Genomic DNA, 19,232 nt, shown 5'->3' with positions numbered 1-19,232 from the left:
ATTTGTGTGCACTCTTGGGAATAAGCCATTAAAGCGGCGACTGACTTTCCCAAAAGGGGAACGTCTGTTTCCAGGCCAGGCATCGTTTAACACCATCAGCGTGGCAGTAGCAGGCACTGCTGAGGTATGCAGAAGATGGGATGGTGCATGGGAAACAGAATCAGGTCTGTGGAGCAACTCCCCAGCTCTGCCTGTATGTTTCAACAGTGGCTACACTTTTTAAAACTACCTCTGATTTGGCATCCACACTCAACTACCCCCAGAGCTATTTTTATTTAATTTACATACCTGCTGGGGCCTGCAACCTGGCTACTAGCCATCTAACTGTTGCCATTTCCACTTAAGTCAAGTCCAGCTGCAAAAGTAGCAGTGCCTTCAAAAGTATGCCCCTAGCTCTATGTGGGGGAGGTTTGACTTCTTCGCTTACTAATGAGCTGCAGGCTGTCTGCTAAGGAATTATGGCTCATTCCATAACCCCTCCCACCCCCTTTTTTGGTCCTATATGACTACAGGAGTGTTAACAGGCCCCTTCACCTTGAATGGTTAGAATATGAGGCAAGTTCTTATGCTGAACTGTCTGCTCGATCTTGGAGTTAGCAATGCCCCTCCCAGACCTGAAGTAGAGCTCTGTATAGCTCAAAAACTTGTCTCTTTCTCTCTCCCCAACGGTAGTTGGTCCAGTACAAAAGATTACCGCCCCAACCATGTCCCTCTCAGAGCCTGGGCTTGCCCCTGCAGCAGATAAATGCAGCCAAAGAGAACACGTAAGAGCAGCCATGCTGCCTGGGTTACAGCCATGTCTCCACTTTGTAAAACTGTCAACGCAGGTTGTTCTCCTGTGAATATTTTAGCAAAGCGAGAGGTCATATTAGTTCACCTTGGCTGGGGGCTTCACTTTCAGGTGTGGGCTTCACAGGGTGACAGCCTGTCCCCAGGCCAACGGCACTGAAAGCTGTTGAAGGGTCAGTTACACAGAGAAGGTTTAAAACTAGATTCCCCTGTGCAATAGGGCCAATGCTAGAGCAGGGGAGCAGCCTGCTCCTGGGTGATGAGGAAAGGAGGACCCTTCCAGCAACACCCTCTTGCCAAGCCTGGGAGCAGTTGCTGTACAATTGCAGCTGCTCTCACGCTGTTTTCTCTTTGCTGTAGCCACTTTCCAGCCCCAGTGCAGGGCCCAGAGGTGGTGGTCCTAGCCTACCAGCAGCAAGGCACTACCCTAGGGCAGGGTGAACTGACTGTCAGGCCCTGGAGGAAGTGAACGTAACACTCGCATCCCTTCCACCATGACAGCCCATTGCATCAGCTTATGCTGCTAAAGCCTGTCCCTGTAAAAGTCATTTCCTGCACCCCAGTTGTTCTGTTATTTATTAGTACTTCCAATACCCCCAACCTCAGGAATCCAGCTTGAAGGGCGAGAGGGTGACATTCTACTGCCACCTTTCACAGCCCAGGAACCAGCAACTGTTTGGGGTTTGTAATAAATGTTCCCTGGCAGTTCTGGCCTACGTTAACTGTAATTGTTATGTTAATCACTAGGTGCTCAAAATCTCCCAGGGGCCAGCGCTAGGTAACTCAATAATTGCAACAGCAGCCACTAGGGCCCCCACTCCCAGTCACCAGCCCTGCCATGCCCTCTGAGTGCAGAGGAATGGAATAGCTTATTCCTAACCTCGGTTGAGCTGAAGAGCACTTTGACTGCCTGGAATGGGATCTGCCCTCTGCAGAGAGGAGTGTGGGGTGGGCAGGTAAGTAGGGGCTATGGAAATCCCACGCTGAGGCTGGCCAGGGGAAGGACGTCAGCTGTAAAATGAGCCCATGCGATACACCTGTGAGCGGAGGGGTGTTTGAATTGTAAAGCCCCCTCCCTCACTTGCTCAGCAGTGTCCCCACTGGACCCTGGAAGAGCAGAACAGAGATACCCAGCAGTCTGAAAAGCAAATTGAGAACAGTTCCTTAGTCCTGGAATGGTGCAATTTCACGCTGGATCCTCCATGTTCTAGGTACAGTCTCTGCCCATCCCACCAGCTTTTGTGTAGTTGGCCTTGACAGCAACTTCGTTTGTAGGGGCTACGGCCAGGCTCTTGCAACGTGAGCGTTAAGAGGACGATGGTGAGCTGGAGCTGATTTTCTTGGCTATTTCCATGTCAGACTTGGCAACCAGAAACCGCAGCTTCTTCCCTCCAGACCGGATAAGCTCCACTGCACTGGAGAGACCAGACAACAGGAACAGAGAGGTTAATGCCATGGCCCCAGGCTCACTACCCAGAGCAGCGGCTGGCTGGTGTGACACACTGAGGATCCCTCTAGTCAGCTCTTGCGGAGCACGGGTTGGGCTGGCAATTGTTGGATGCTCTCCTCCTGTTCCATCCCCCACTCACCCTTGGCACAGCAAGTGCTAGGCAGGCTTTAGAGACAAGGTCCCAAGAGCCAGGCTTTTTGGTTGCAGCTGGTTCACTGCATTCCTCTGGGTAGTTGCTGTTGATGTTTACTTGCTGGGTGCGGGTTTACAATTACTCATCTCCCCCACTGCACTAACCTCTTCCAGCTCCCTAGCAATCAGGTTCTGTCCTATCTCCCCTTACACTTGCTGTCCAGCTCTTTGTTCACATCAAAGAAAGCCAGGAGGGGCTGAGGCTTTAATTTACTTGTCCCCTGGAAGCATTAAGTGAGTTTGGAGCTGGGCTACAGCCAGGTGCTTGCCCTCAGGGTGATACTCAACACTAGGCTGCTCCTTGCTCCCATTACAAGATGCCATTCTTCACCCCGAGAGCTGGATCACTGACTGAGATGCACACACTATCTGCATGGTCAGTGCTACCAGCAGAGGTTATTTCTCCTCTGGAATTGTTTTTAATCCCATGAGGGTCGCAGCCTGCACTGATTCCACAGAGCAACATCACTTATAAGAAACAAGCATTTCCTGCAATGCCCAGAGCTGTTCTAGTCAAAGTAACATCCCCTGTAGCCAGGGCTCACATTGGGGCTTTCTAAGGGCCAGGCCAATTACAGAGGCTGCTGCTCCTCTAACTGAATGGACCTGGGCTACAGTTCAAAGAAACGCCACTTGACGGATTATCTTGAAAGGGTCATACTACCTGGCATGGTGGTGGACAGGGATGGAGTGTGTACTGCTCTAGCAGATGGACTCCAGGGCAGGGAAATACCTGCCCATTCTGGCAAGAGAGCACTGATCTTTTCACCAGACGCACGCTTTTTGCCAGCAGTAGCTATTTGAAACCCCTGGCTCACAAACTTTCATTGTTGATGCCACTTTGCTACCCACATGGTGGCTCTCCTGCCTTCCCTGTGGTACAGAACACTCCCTTCGGTGTACTAAGCACACGGCTTCTAGCCCAGGCATCACCAGGAGCAAGAGGACCTCGGAGACTGTAAGCCTGCTCTGAGCAGGAGTTTAATATGCCTGCAGCTGCTAGAGAAAGGTGTAGCAATGACTTTCTCCAGCGCTGTTGAGTACTGGGCTAAGACTCCAGTAGGGCCATGCCTGCTGTTTTGCAATATACATCACGGCCTTCAATGCCTCCCACACCCCGGCTTCTTCCTTTTTTATTTTACCTCTGGTAATCTGCTCCAATCAGACTGGTGCCGTTAACAGCCAGGATGCGGTCGCCTATGGAGAGTCTGCCGTCTGAGGCTGCAGGACTGCCCTGGATGAGGGTCCTGATGTAGATGCCAGGAGAGTTCAAAGGGGTGTGCTGTCAACAAATAACGGTCAGTACCAAGGCAATGGTGAGACAGGTTCTGCACAAGACAAAGGGCTACACAGCTTCTCGGACTCTACAGCTCTGGGTCGGCAGTGTTGGGAGCCTCCGTGTCCACTGGTTACTAGCTGCTGCAGTTCAGAACTCCTGCTTGGAGGAGGCTTACAAGGCACCGGGTGCAATTGTCAAAAGCAATTGAACAACTTACAGTCTCCTTTTTAAGTGGCTTTGGGGCAGCTAAGGGCCCCTGACCTTCAGTAAGCTCCCAAATGTCTGTCACTTTTGAAAATGGGACTTCGGCATTTCTGAAAATGGTACCACACTGTGTGGGGTGGGTTTCAGTTGCTTTTTTTTAATCACCTATAGCAGCCTGTGCCCCAAGGTTACTAATGCTGGTGAATCTACGTGAGCAAGGGTGAGGTGCTTGTAGAACGTTTTCCAAGTGCAGATGACGTCGCAAGGGAAAAGGCGAACGTTAGGGGTGTGTGCATGAAATGGATTTTGCAGTCTGTCCCCACCACCTACAAAGGGAGACCTAGGATCAGTGACTTTCCCCAGCTTATGCATTCCTACAGCCTGAGAAGATGCCAAACATGTGCCCTAGTTCCTTTGTCCGCTCAGTGGGAGTCTCATGACCTGCTCCAAGAATTCTCAGTACCAACAGACCAAGCTTCTCCAAATGCCAGGGAAAGGCTGCTGCAGAGCTAGGAGGAAAAGGAGCTGGCTGAAATTCTGAGGGCCTGGCATCTACTGCTGCTTGTGGACCTTCTGGGGTTCTAGTAGCTGGGTGTTTGCAGTCCTGGGCTACAGAAGCGCTCTAATCCATGCAGAAAGAAGGGCAGCCCTCCGCCCTGTTTGTACCTCCAGGTGGACAGAGGAGACTGTTGGTCACACTTCCCTTGTTCATTTTAATGCTGGGAGGAGAATAATCAACAAGCCAGGCTGCCCTCTGGCAGGACAAAGCTCCCTCACTGAGTGCACATGAAATACAGTCAGGACTACGGCTAAAGCCTTATTTTTCTACTGACTAATGCACTGCTGAGAAAGGCCCCAGTTACAGTGACCCATTGCACTAAACCAGATTGCAACGCCTAGGGCATGACAGCAGGGACGTTCCTTTTCTGCTTGCACTCAGCATTGGCTATTCTGAGCGCGCTGTGAATGCAGGGCAGGACAAACCATTTCATTCCTACTCAGCAATGAGCTCTTGGGAGGGGGTTCTCCATCTGGCCAGATTTTTTTTTTTTTTTTGACATTCATCCATCACTTGTGACGGGGGAGGAAAGGCCTTCCTTAGTCTTGCATCCTTCTTCTGCAAAGGACTCTAGCAATAGCGTTGGGCATATTTAATTTAATCTGTTCTCCACAGGCCTTGGGGCAGCTTTGATATAAGCATTACAGCTAAGTCTGAGCTAACAGGTGTCTGAGGTCTGATTCCTTACAGGGCTTTATTGGGATCCATCAGAATAACGTAAGAGATCACAGCACTTGCAGTCACCCCAGAGATTAATCCAAGCAACCACTCGGTCAGATTTCACAGGAAAGAAACCCTGGGCTAGCTATAGGGCATACACCCGGCATTAGCTTTACAGATCACTTTTCATCTTCATATAATACATTCCCTGCAGCACGAGCCCAGTTCTAAATATTCTGCGAGGCAGAGCAGGATGTACTCACCAAGCCATCAATCAGTCCCATCCCCAACCCAATAGGCCCTTTTTCCAACTCCACCACAAAGACGTAGCAGAAATCATCCGTGGCTGAGCTGCGACTGGAGGAAGCTGGCGTGGGATAGTCGTAGGGCATCGGAGAACATCCTGGGGTCAAAGAGATGCAAAGGAACAGGCAAATATTCCTCCAGTATTCACCCAACCCAGCCTGCTCCTCTCTGCACACAGCTCCCCCTTTCCTGCCCCACCGGCAATCTCAGCTGAAATAAGCAGTGCATCAGCCAGGCTCCCTGGAGTGCCTCTGTGCCTGGCAGCAGCACATCTGTTGGGGAGGGCGGACTCACTTCATTTTGGCTTGGCCAAACTGCCAATGCAACGACACTTCACACAGGCAGAGCCGGCGCTAGGCATAAGCAGTCTAAGCAATTGCTTAGGGCCTTGAGCAACTCAAGGGGGTCTTGTATTAGTTATTAGTATGTGTTGGGGGAAGGAGGGGGCAAAAATATTCCTGATTAGGGCCTGCAATGGGCTAGCACCAGCCCTGACAGCTGGGGACAGACAATGAAAATGGCAGAACGTGCTTCCAGACAAGGGGCTCGGCCCAGAGAGGAGAGCCTAGTGGCTGCAGGATCCGTTGCCCAGCCCCGGCTGAATGTCTGCACATACAGAAACCGGGATGCACAAATCCTGAGGGCACGAAATGACACTTTGGGTTGCTACCTCTGGAAAATCTGGCCCTAAACAGCTCTGCAGGGTTTCGGGAGTTAATGGGTAAGTTTTTCTCAGCGGCAGGAGAGTTCTCAGAATCAATGGTGGCACGAGAACAAGCAAAGGCCGTTCAATTCCTCCAGCACGTTGGATTTTGCAGAACTGGAAATTTTTGGCTTTGGCTACAGCCTGGTACATGACGCCAATGAAGGCTCAAGCTGGCCATGACTCCACGCTGCATTCATGAATACGGAGGAGCCCAGTCAGCCAGGAGAGTCTAGCTTCCCCTCCTGGCCACCATAATGACCTTATAAAACACTCCTGGAGTGTTGTCTTCTCACATGGATACAGGCTGCTCTTGTGGCTCAGCTGATGGAATTCACCCAGCTCTGCTTGGTGCTTTGGCTACAGCACACAGTCGTACTGACATCGGCTTCTATTTGCTGCCCTTTCCTTTCCTCTCCTGGCTCACAGCTGGCAGGAGAGGGACTGGTTTTAAAGATAAACACATGGGCATAATCACCCTGCCATTGGCCATGAGAAACGCAGCTGCCAATATGTGCAAAATGTGGGATTTTCAACTAGCTGCTGTTTCAGGAGTGCCCCCCTGATGCCCAGGTGTCTTGCAAACCTCTTCCTGCCTCTGTTCAGTTCCATCTACTGGACACCGGTTCACACATGCAAACCAATTAACTGCTACTTCTTCAGGAGGGGCAGCGGGATCTAGATGCCAAGCACCCACTGTGTCCCTACAAACGTCTGAAATGGATGCACAAGGCCTCTGCGTGCTTCAAGGTAATAAAATCATCTTTCTTTTACAAAAATCTTCTTTTCTTTTAAAATCTTCTGAACCCGAAGGCACTTCACAGTCTGTGCACATACACCACCACTGGCGGGCTGCAGCTCATTGGCTAATAGCAAAGGGCAGGAAGGAAGGGAAAGGGGTGCTTTGACCAAGGGAGCCTGCTCTTACAGAAAGCATCAAAGGCTCTTCAGTGCCCCCACAGAGCAGCCAGGCCTTTGGGACGGGCTCGGTGTATCTAGCTTGGGACGATAAAGGTTAAGCTGACCTCAGCTGGGGCCAGGACATGCAGTATTGCTCACCTGATGGTTCAGGCTAGAGTGCAGCGCAGAGGTCACGCTGCTCACGGTAATTGTGAATTTTCATGCAGTCCGTGAGCCCTGCAGCTGGGGCTCCTCTGGGCCCCATTCCAGCCATTGCGACTCATGTGGTCGCAGTACAATTCTGGTTTGGCCGTCTGCCCCACCATAGATGGAGACAGAGGAGCGGATGAGCCAAATCTGATTGGTGGTGCCACCTAGCACACGGGGTTTCAATGACTGAAGCAGGGAGCCGGACCCACCCCTGCTGGTGTGGGGTGAGCTCGCTCTCCAACCCCTCCCACTCCCGGGCCGAGCCCCTTCTGTGTCTATGGGGGGTTTTTTCCACATACCTCTGCTGTGAAATTGACTGAACATTTGTATGACAAAATCGTTGCCTTGCTGATGGTTAGGCCATGAAGCCTTCCCCTGTGGCAAGGAGCAAAGAGGCCAGGCCGTGGAGGCCCAGTGGTGCTGGATTATGCTCTATTCTCCTGGCTGCCATGCTTGTCTGACCCCCAGTCTGTTCCCCGGGGAACCAGTCTTGTGGTCCCTACAGGAAGCAGTTTCTAGGGAAACTGACAATGCAAGACATAGCCTAACATGTGAGCGCTGGGGATCTGAGGGCAGGAAAGGTTCTCGGTACCTTCAGGGGTGGTGGCTTTCGTGCCATTGAGTCCATCCTTCTTGGGGTCCTGGATGACCTTCCCACAGCTGGTGCTCTGAGGGGATTCTGGGCGTCCAGGGTCAAAGTTCAGAGGCGTATTGGGAGGGGTCAGTAAGCAGGAGGGATCCACTGGCAACACGCTGGCCTTGGAGAGGTGGTTTTTCCCCAGGCTGCTGGGCAGTTGCAGATGCTTGAGTTTTTCTTGGCGCTGTGGCTCACTGGTGTAATAGTCTCGGGGGGATCGGCTCATGTCTGTGGGGAGCGGAGGGCTTCCAGCAGCCTCTGCCTCCACACAGCTACCTGGGCGTCTGTAATCCGACTGGCCAAAGGAATTCCCCAGGGCTGGCAAGGTGAGTGCGTTCTCGGGCACCTCGGGGGCATTTTGGCTGGTGGGAACGTCTTTCTTTAAAAGGAGAAAAATACGGAGCGTTAGCCTGGCCCCTCTAGCTATCTAGGCTGCCCCGCACCTTGGTATCTGACCTCCACTGGGGGCAGGGAGGTGACTTAGTAACTTCTGCCGAAGAGCTTGAACATGGGGCAAAACTGCAACAATGTGACCCCTCCTGGGAGCTGGGGCAGTGCTGTTAGCCCCATTGGTCAGCAGGGGGAAGCAGAGCCCAGAGAGGGGAAATGAGAGCTGGGCAGAGCCCCCAGAGTTTCTGAGTCCCCGTCTTATGTCCTGACCACAGCGCGTCCCATCCACAGGTAAAGCCAGCCTTTCTGTGAGCGCACTGCCGTGCAGGAGGCACAGCTCAGTGTGGTCCATTGCCCCAGCAGCTGCACAGACAGGTGCAGGTTTACACCTGGATTCTTCTCGGTACATCAGTGGGTCCCAAAGCTTTAGCGATTAGGAATTAGTTAGGGCTTGTCTACATGGAGCAATTTACCAGCATAATTCTAATGCTATAGTTACATTGGTATAACTCCCTGGGCGGACACCTGCCCAAGCAGTCGGAGCTAAACTGGAAAAAGGCACTCTGACTCCGGAAAGGGTTCCCCTTCGGGCATTAGTGTGCTATAACGATGGCCTGCCCACAGTGTTCATGTTGCCTACACTCCCCCTCAGCTAGGCGGCGCTGGCACGGCAGTACACCTCTCCCTTCTTTGGTACCAATCGTTCCAAGGTTCTGCAATGGCGGGATGGCCAGTCTCTTGCTGGTTTGTTTCCGAGGACCTCCCCGGCCAACCCAGGACTTCACACTGGGGCAGCTGCCAAGAAAGTCAAGGAACTGCTCCCACTGCAGAGCCCTTCAGGCACCGGCTGGGAGCGGGGGGGGGAGGTGATTTGTGGTAACCCGGCATCCTCCTCTTGCTGCAGCAGGGAGCTGCACCCCGTGGGGACGAGGACAAGGGCCAGGAATTGGCTGTGCTCACAGGGCCTGGGACTGCACGTGCTGGCTGCAGAGGTGGAGGCAGGGGGATTTCTGTCACTCCCCACCCGAGAACTGCTCCCTCCCGGGGAGTTCCACGGGGGGGGGGTGGCAGAGCCACTGAACCCTGACGGCACTTTACGCACATTTGCTAATTAACAGTAACCCCACAAATGCCTGCGTGTGGACATGAGAGCGGGCCAGGCTGCTTACACCCCTTGGAGCGGGAGGGACATTCCCCAGAGCCCAGAGCCACCACGTACTCCCCACTTCTACCCAGACCTGCAGCCCTTTGAACAGAGAGAAAGGGAGTGAGACAAGGGGGATGGGGGGCAGTGAGATAGGAAGGGCACAGACAGGGAAAGGCTGCATTGCAAACTGGCACCTCCCTCCCCCTCCTTGCTAACAAGATTGTGGAAACAAGCGTGTCCTTTCTCCACACCTCCCGGCAAGAGGATTAGCGGCGCTAATCCCACACAGCAGCATGCAAGTTCCTCTAGTTTGAGATACCAGCTCGCTAGGGCTTCCCAGCCCCTGCGTCCCACAAGGCAGCCACAGTAAACTCCCAGGGCTGGTGCAAAGCCAAAGGCGCACACAGCCCGTGGAGTCGGGGCGATCGCACTGGTCTGGCTGGCACACTCCCAGGGCCAGCTTGGGCCTGCGGAAATGGGGCCGGGGTTAGAATATCCCAGCCACGCACTAACGCAGGCTCCCTCCCTTCCACTCTTCATGCTCTAGGTCGCAACAGCCACCCAGCAAATAATGCAGCAGGGCAGCAGAGGGCTCCTTTACTCTCATACAGTCAGCATGCGCTTCCCTCCCAAAACCGAGGCAGGTGGGAGATTAGGCTAAATACCCAGGAAGAACTGCGGCAGACACAAACCCATTGCTATTCCACCGCAGGGACCCAGAGCTCTGCCCTGTTCCCTGTCACTGAGAAAAGGCCAGTGTTCGATGACCCATGCTCTAGTCCAGGGGTTCTCAACCATTTATGTTCTAAGGCCCCCCCCCACACACACAAACTCCAGCATGCAATAAAAACTCCACAGTCCACCTGTGCCACAACAACTGCTTTTCTGCATACAAAAGCCAGGGCCGGCATTAGGGTGTAGCAAGCCGGACAGTTGCCTGCGGCCCCCATGCCACAGGGGCCTACCACAAAGCTACATTGCTCAGGCTTTGGCTTCAGCCCCTGGCAGTCGGGCTTCTGCTGTCTCTGAGGGGCCACAGTGAATCTAATTCTGGCCCTGCTTGGTGGACCCCCTGAAACCTGCTCACGCCCCCATCCCCCAGGAAGAACCACTGCTCTAGTCATTAAAGACGGCACCACGCCGGCTGCTGGGAAGTACAATTCCCAGCAGTGGGGGATGGGAGAAACCTGTGAAATGCTGCAGGGAAGCGACGAAACCTCCAGTCCAATGTATCACATTCACATGCTACCAGAAAGAAAAGAAGCACAGAAAGATTCACCTGGCTGATCGGCTGCGCTATCTTCTGGATTCATTGTCCCTCCCCCTAGTGGGTGCATCTTGCCTAATGCTCCTGGATACCAGCACCTCCCTCTAACTCTTCACTCATATGAAGACTGTGCCATTTGCCCCCCCCCACAAAAAGTCTAAGATCAATGGATTGGATGAACGAGCCCCAGGGAGAGTCAGAGGCCAACGTGGCAATGTCAGCCACTGCCCTGGAAATCTGGAGAGAGAGCAGGGTCATGTTTTCTGGGCTCAGCTACAGCAAGGCGTGATGGGGCTTAGAACATGGAAAGTGTGAATCAGTAACTCCTGGCTAATAGGATTGAAGCAGGGTGGGCGGCGTGGATCGAAGCGGAGGGAGAGGCTGGGGGCAGCGCGGATCAAAGCCGAGGGAGCGGCGGGGGGGGCGGCGCGGATCGAAGCCGAGGGAGCGGCGGGGGGAGTGGCGCGGATCGAAGCCGAGGGAGCGGGGGGGGGGGTAGTATGGCCTGGCAGGTAGAGCATGGGACTCAGAGGTGAAGGTGAGATCGTGGGAGATCTGTGCAGGATGGCCAGGGATCTATGATGTCCCTAAGAGAGGGCTAGCAGGGACAATGCTCTCCCTGGGTCAGCGATTGCTACCTTCAGGGGCTCCAACTCCAGCAAGTCACCGGCGTGGGGGCTCTTGCTCCGCAGACTCCACAGGAAGTGACGGATGTACAGGAGATGCCGGTACACATTATCGTCCAGCGTCTCCACCTCCAAGTCCACCTTAAATCCTCCACTTGGCAGGATGATGGGTGGGTGGTTATCAAAGGACTCTAGCACTTCGTCTGCAAAACACAGGGGGAAGCTGGTGATGGTGTGTGACTCACCTGAGCCCCAGCCCTGCTCCCAGACTGTGGAGCCATTGCTCTTCCCCAGGTCCTGCAAGCCAAGTATCTGCATGGGGACCAATCCCAGCATCCTCTAGGTCACAATCCTACACAACTGGCCTCCATGTGCCAGTGAGAAAGGGGCAGGGGGCACTAGCTAATGCCTTCACTCTGCTTAGCTCCCCTGGGTTGTGCCCCTTGCTTGTTCCAAACTCTCGAATGGGTTGTTCAGAACCTTTATCTCCTCCTTCCTATGTCATTTAGAAAAGGGCTCTGTAGCTTCCAGATCGGCTGCTCTGGGGCCCGTCCCCCCTACATCAGGTAGAGCCATAATCCAATCTCTTGCACTCCTTGATCAGTTTCCACCTACTTCACTGTGTCCTGATCTCTCTTTTCGATGATAGCCAAGATCATTCTGCTGGGCCCTGGGGCAGGGGGAAGTGCTGAGTCTTTAGCACTTTAGTCCCTCCCATGTCACAGCCCGGTATGTCTGGCTACATGCTAGTGGAGGAAGGATGGTCTAATGGTTAGGGTGCCAGCCTGGGACTTCAGAGAGCTGGGTCCAATGCCCTACTCCATCATTTGCCCTGGATGAGTCAATTTCACTCTGCACCTTGTCTGTTCAATGAGGGGAAGTACTGCCAACATGTTAAAGACTGCAAGGTGCTCAGCTCTATGGTAAGGAGGGGATAGCAATACCATAGATAATGGCACTGATAGCATGGGGTACAGCCAACGTTCACCCACCGGGGGAGTCGCATGTCCCCTGGATCTGTCGGAGAAGACTGTGATTCCACCACATTGTTACCCCCTGCCCCGCCGCATGCCCCTGCTTCGGAGTGGCTCAAACCAGTCAGGACACTCCACGTTCAGGTTGACAGTGCAGCCCCAGCTCATGCTGCGTGTCTAGGTAGATCAGCACGTGGAGGCCATGTGCTCTAGTCCCTACCATACCAGGCTCAGCCTTCAGCCCGAGCTCCCTTTGCCTCAGGGCAGTTCAAGGAGACCCTCAGTTACAGGACTGTAGTTCTTTGTGGCTGTCCACGGTCACGCAGGAACCCCTGCAAAGCACAGGAGGTTACAAGCCCCATGAAAACACTCGAGGGACCAGCAAAACTTGGGATAACCAACCTGTACTGGCAGGTCTGAGGAAAGTACCTCTTGGGATGCAGCCTCGTGCAGGTTTCACTGCCCTGCAGCAGTGCAGGGGATACAGGACGACCACAACAGAAGCACTACTGAGGGCACAGATCACACTGCCCCCAGTGCAACGCAGGTGCACCAGTGCTGTGCGCTCACCTGTCTCGAAGGCTGCAGGGCTGTCCTCCTGCCAGGCCGCGACACACCCGACCTCGGACGCTGGCTGGAACTGAGTCAGGATGTGATGGAGCTGAGCAGGGCTCAGGGCGGGGAACTCGGCTCTCAGCAATGGCCAGGTCATCTGAACAAAGACACAGAGAGCTGGGGTGACGGCCTCAGGACGGTGCACAGGGCAGGTGGCAGGGAGCGAAGCAGGCTCATCAATGGGGAATGAGCTTAGCACAGCTCGTCAGCAAGTCAGCAGCACGCTAAGGGGTCTAGAGAGCCCAGGAGTGGCAGGGCACCACTGATGCTCAGCTGTGTCTTTGCTTCACTGCTACTTCCAATACGGGAGCTGCCTACTGAAGCCAAGGACGGGGTGTAAGACACAGAGAGCCTGAAATCCTACCTCATGTTACCAATGCCTCATGCTGCTGCTTCCTACCAAAATGGGTGCAGATGTTGGTTGAGAGGATGTGGCCTCCACAGTTTGGCTTTGAAACAAAACAAGGCGTCCCATTTCCTGGGAAACTACCTGGCAATATTTGGGCAAATACATTCCTGCAAATCGGCCCCTTAGTCGCCATATTCCAAGCCGGCTGTCCCAGTCCTGCATGGGCACGCTCTGGGGCAGCTGAGCCATTCCCTGCTTGGCGCTTGCAAAGGTGCCGCCCAGAGGCACAGTTCGGGAGGCAACGTATGAAAGCCTGGCCCAGCGCGAGAGTGACATCACATTCTGCAGGGAGGATCAAATTCACCCAGCACACAAAATGCACCCGAGGCTCTGAGATTTAGCGTGTCTGACGCTGGCACATCGGATCCAGTGCAATTTCTGGAGGGAACCCTGCCTTCCACTCTTACCTCAGGGAGCTCCCATCTTGGCCCAGTGTCGGGGAAAGGGCATGGATTCCCCCCCCCCACCTCTGCTTTGATGTCCCATGATGCTTCTAACGGGAAAAGAGAGGGAAGCTGCATTTGAAAGAGACTGTGCTGTTTGTGGCTCCCTGCCTTGGGGAAATGACCCCTCAGTTAGCGTGGGGAGCACAGGCTCGGGGAGCCCCATCTAATAACTGGCCCTCCCAAACAATCCCCATGATGCTCACAAGAGCTCTCCTGCCATTCGCAGGCCCAGACTCTCCCAGGGATCTGATTGGATTCAATGGGAGCTAGGCGTCTACAGGCCTTTGAGGATCTGGGTCCCAAAGGCCATCGAGACCCTGGGCCAAGAAGCCCACGCACGTCTCACCTGCGCCAGCTGGGTGCTTGGCATGGCCAGCAGGTGAGCCACACTGGAAAGCTTGCTGAAGAACTGCTCGGCCAGGTGTCCGAAGCCCATGCCCCGCATCCACTCCAGGAGGAGCCGCAGGCCGGCGCGGATCTTCACTCCTTTCGACCAGTAGAAGCAGCCTGTGGACAGGGCGGGGAATAGAGAATGAACAGCCACACGTGGCGCTGCTTTAACCTGACTTGCAGTAGGAGCCTGGCCCTGCTGCAGTACAGACAGCTACAGGTTCAGAAGACACATGCCAACCCCACTCCCTGGCACAGATACAGCATGAAGGCAATCGGCTGTCAGGGTCAAAGATTGCTCTGTCTAACCCACCAACAGGCTCAGCCAAGGAGAAGTCAGACAACCCAGTCACTTGGCTGGCAGAAAGCAGCCCCCTCCAGCCAGAGCCTGCATATTGGGCGTTACAGCGCCTGACTTCGCCTAGCTGCACATGCTCGCCCTGCTCTGACAGACGCCAGCGCGTGCTGGACCCAGCAAAACGTTGGCCACGAGCAGTGAGATTCCATCTACTCTGTGTGGACCCGAGACACCCCAGGGCATCCTTCTCAAGTGCCTTATCCAGAATGCCCTGATGCCCCCATAGTGTTGTACAGGGGCCTATTTGGAGGTTAGCTACCAGCCTTCTCCCCCGAGGTGGCTGCATTTCAGTTGTGCTGCGTGTAACGTTTCTGAAGCGGCTGGGCATCCTGCTAGGCAGGACACGTGCTACCTGCGTGAAGCACATTTCAGACGGATACAGATAAATGTCCAGTTGCAGGAGTCTCCTACGAGCAAAACCCGGTGTTGTGGGGAAGGGAAGAAACGTTTTTTTCAAACTATCATGTTAACTAACTTCTCCTAATCTGCAGCCTCTGCCTCCTCCAGGAGGCTATCGCAGAACTCCTTTATTGTCCACGAGGACTCCTCCTCCACCCGCCCCTGCATCCAGAAACCGATTCACCCACTTGACTGTGCAAGGCAGGCAGCTCTCCAGACCGCCCTTGTCCTCTTCTCCCTATGCAGTGTGGGCACGGGGGACGTCTCTGCGTCATCCATCAGATACTGACTGACCTGAGCTTGCTGTCCGCCAGATACCTAATCTCCCCAGACCCTCCTTAGCTGCACCCAGGTAAAACCAGGCCATAGAACTGGGGCAGCAGAAATGGCAGTTGCTGATCCTGGGGTTTTACTGAGAGAGATGCACAATGTCAGTGCTCCGGTTTCTAAGGAAGGCCGGGTTCTTCCGCCTTCCCCACATGATCCTGCACGGGGGTGACCCGGCACTTTCCTTCCCCCTGGGATGATGTGGGGCCCTAAGGCCAAGCCCAGCTCCAAGAACACACGAGGCAGCGCATGGCCCAGGCAAGGAGCCGGCTGTCCCAGGGGATGGCAGGATCTCACACTCTAATCTGCTCTAATCAGCTCCCACGTGCAGGAAATCAACTCCAGAGACAAACATTTGAAAGCTAATGCTGTCCTTGATAGGCAGTGAGCCAAGCCTCAGCCTGTGGGCCCATGGAAATGGGGGGGGCGGGGGAGGGAGCTGGTGCTCTGGTTAAAAGGAAGAAACAACAGCGGCAGGAGGCTGTAATCCAACGGGGCTGGGCTGCTCCAGCGCCCACCGCCCTCCACGCTAGGAGCTACTGAGCCCCCTCCCCCACACCCCGAACTGTGATCCAGAATCTGACGCTCACCTCACACCTCCGCCCCCACACCAGATTTGAGCCCTGCAGGCTGGGAGGAAGTTTGATCTGGGTGTAGAGCCCATCTCTGCTGTAGGTGTTGGGCCTGATCCTGTACCAGAGGGTCCATAGGCACTTTGCCATGGACTTCACTGGGAGCAGGACGGGGCCCATGCTGATTAAACCACAGAGAAGCCATGCTATAGCAGAAAGCTCTAGTTTGTTGGACCAAGAGCTAATTTAGCCTCATCAAGGTCTTAATTCCATCACCCCACTGGACTGTGTGCCCTATACTGCAACCCCGCTGCATGGACACAAAACTAACTGGTCTTCCAGCGATGCCAAAGGATGCATGGGAAACATAACTCTGGCGGACAAACCTCAGGCTCGGGGCTCACCATTCAATGTTCTATCTCTATGCTCTATCGACGTTCTGTGTGCTTCCTGCAGCAAACCGTCTCGCGCAGGACCCACATGCTGTGCCAGGTCAGCCTCACTAATGGGTGAGATTCAGAAATTCCAAGGCCAGAAGGGACCACTGTGCTCATCTAGCCTGATCTCCTGCATAACACAGTGCAGGGAACATCCCTAAAATAATTCCTAGAGCAGATCTGTTAGAAAAACATCCAATCTTGATGTTAAAATCAAGCCTTAGTAAATTGTTCCAGTGGTTAGTTACCCTCACTCTCAAAAATTTGCACATTATTTCTAGTCAGAATTTGTCTAGCTTCACCTTCCAGCCATTGGATCATGTTAGACCTTTCTCTGATAGACTGAAGAGCCTGTTCTTAAATATTTGTTCCCCGGGTAGATTTGTGATCAAGTCACCTCTTAACCTTCTCTTTGCTAAAATAAACAGATTGAGCGCTTTGAATCTATCACTATAAGGCAGGTTTTCTAATCCATTAATCATTCTAGAGGCTTTTCTCTGACCCCTCTTCAATTTACCAACATCCTTCTTGAATTGTGGGCACCAGAACTGGACACAGTATTCTAATAGCGGTCACACTCCTTATGTCTGCTAAATACAGACATAAAATAACTTCTCTACTTCTACTCAGGATTTCCCTGTTTATGCATCCCAGAGTCAACATTAGCCTTTTGGCCACAGTGTCAGAGTGGGAGATCCTGTTCAGCTGATTATCCCCTACAACCCCCTAATCTGTTTCAGTCACTGCTTCCTTAGAGACTAAATTTGTTAGTCTCTAAGGTGCCACAAGTACTCCTTTTCTTTTTGCTTCCTGTAAGTATGGCCAACATTCTTTGTTCCTAGATGTAGACATTTACATTTATGCCCAGTTTGCCAAGCAATCCAGATCACTGTATCGGTGACCAGTCCCTCAATTTTTGTGTCATCTATAAATCTTATCAGTGATTTATGATTTTTTCCAGGCAATTGATAAAAATGTTAAATAGCGCAGGGCCAAGAACTGATCCCTGCAGGACCCTATTGGAAACACACTCATTTGATGATGATTCCCTGTTTACCATTATGTTTTGAGACCTATCAGTTAGCCAGTTTTTAATCCATTTGATGTGTACCATGGTAATTTTATATTGTTGTTATTTTTGGGTCGCTATGGAGCTCCCTTGCCTTGGCCCAGCTCAGAGAGGCTTGACACTATTATCTGTGTTGTGGTGGCACCTGGAGCCGCAATCTTAAACCAGGTGTTACTTGCCATCCTAGGCACTGCCTCAAACAGCTTGCAGTCAACGTGGGTTTGGTTGCAGGTCCAGTCCAATACTGGATGGGGGGTCAGTTTTCTATCTGCAGTGCTGATGCATCCAAGAGTCTATGAGAAAGCAGCTCTCAGGAAATCCCCACTATTCAAACTGGCAAAAAAGTCTTAGAAGGTGGGTTAAACCTTGCAAGATGAGTTGATTGCATGGAGTTCAATGGGACTTAGCTATGTGTTTTGCAGAACAGGTATAGGAACACTGGCATGCTTAAAGTTAAGCATGTGCTTAAGTGCTGTGGTGAATCAGGGCCAAATGGAGGAGTCCAATCTCCAGAACTGACAGCCTGGCACCTTCTAAAGTTATCTTATATCTGAAACAACAACAATGACAAAGCTCTAAATCCAGAGGCCGACGTGGCTGTGGCTCAGCAACATACCCGCTGATGCTGCCAAGGGACGGACAGCTAGCAGGAAAGCTCATACTGGAGTACAGAGTTTCCCTTCCCCTTTTTGTTCTTGCTTAGTGGACCATCAGACATGGTGGAGGGAGCAGTGCTGGCAGAGCCTGCTGCTCGCAACAGAGACTCTGTTTGTAAGTGGGATGGAGCTGGGCAGAAAGAGGGATAGAGGTCTGACAGGGTTGAGTGGCAAAATTAAGTTAATTCTTTAAAAATCCAACTCCTATTAACTCATATGGTATTAGCTATAATACACCTGGCGGTAAGGAGGTGCTGCTGGAGCGTATACAGGTATCACATGCTCTGTAGTTCAACTGGAATCCTGCAGTAATTCGGATTAATAAGCAGATTTTCACCTCAATTAAGAAGCAGGATGCAATGTTTTATTATACACAGCAATCAGGCAGTGCCGGGGAACAAACTCCACTAACAGCCTCCACTCAGCATCAAAATGGCAGACCTTATTGCAACCCCAGCGCAAGAGATGGGGGGGCGGTATGTTAATTTGGGGGGAGAGCTAACGAAGGCTGAACCCCACATCCCCATGAATAATGGTATCACAGTGAACATCCAAGGCATTAATAAGGGGTTAATGGAGCAGACTCGGGCAAGATAGCAAACGTAAAGACTGAGTCAAGCCAAGGGAGCAGAAGCCAAAACCCGAATTAAGCTGTTATCTGAGCCAACTATACACCTAGAGAGCAGGGGAGTTCATCAGAGTCAAGGAAGTGAAGTCTCGAAGACCTCAGTGGCTGGACTCTAGTTTGGTTTATCCTCATTTGTGGGTGTAGCCGAGCCCCACCCCCACCCCCAAGTTTCATTGCTACAAGCCCGGCAGAGTCCTGAGCCCCCCCACACACACACCCCCACCCTAGTCTTAGCGCTGAAGCAGGGCTCTGAATGATTGAAAGTGAACCTTATTCCTAACCACCTCTCTGATGACACCAGTTAAACAAAGGACTCAGTAGCTTAAGTCGGGTTCTAAAGCATCCTTATCCCCTGTAGGAAACATGCCTGCTTTACTGTCAGTACCAGTCTGGGGGTCTCTCCCTGGCAGTGGGGCCACACTGATGGATTATGCACAAGCTCCATAGCCTAACACGAGTTTAAGTAACAGGGCAGCAAGACTCCTCTGCTGAATGCAGAATTCCAGGTGCGTCCAAGCCCCTCACATCCTAAAACATCCCAACAGCTGCTGTAAAATCTCTTCCCACATTTGGCCGATCCTCATCTCATAGCCTGGTTGCAATACTGGGGCATTTTAAGTCTGTTCCTTTAGT

General features: G+C 52.9%; 1 protein-coding gene across 5 annotated transcripts in view; it reads right to left on the bottom strand.

Annotated features, from left to right (window-relative positions):
• Window positions 1–1,454: 1,454 nt before the first annotated feature.
• RADIL (Rap associating with DIL domain) overlaps window positions 1,455–19,232 on the bottom strand; it is a 77,264-nt gene continuing 59,486 nt past the window's right edge. For all 5 annotated transcript variants that reach the window (XM_038419785.2, XM_043494219.1, XM_043494220.1 and 2 more), the window contains 7 exons: window positions 14,110–14,270; window positions 12,864–13,005; window positions 11,332–11,522; window positions 7,845–8,268; window positions 5,397–5,536; window positions 3,574–3,713; window positions 1,455–2,204 (listed from right to left, as the gene is read on the bottom strand). In XM_038419785.2, the coding sequence (XP_038275713.1) occupies window positions 2,096–2,204; window positions 3,574–3,713; window positions 5,397–5,536; window positions 7,845–8,268; window positions 11,332–11,522; window positions 12,864–13,005; window positions 14,110–14,270 (1,307 nt within the window). In that variant the 3' untranslated portion in view covers window positions 1,455–2,095. The remainder of the gene's footprint in view (window positions 2,205–3,573; window positions 3,714–5,396; window positions 5,537–7,844; window positions 8,269–11,331; window positions 11,523–12,863; window positions 13,006–14,109; window positions 14,271–19,232) is intronic.

This window comes from Dermochelys coriacea, chromosome 10 (assembly GCF_009764565.3).
Source record: "Dermochelys coriacea isolate rDerCor1 chromosome 10, rDerCor1.pri.v4, whole genome shotgun sequence".
NCBI classification, from domain to species: Eukaryota; Metazoa; Chordata; order Testudines; family Dermochelyidae; genus Dermochelys; species Dermochelys coriacea.
This window is presented reverse-complemented; position numbering and strand designations above follow the sequence as displayed.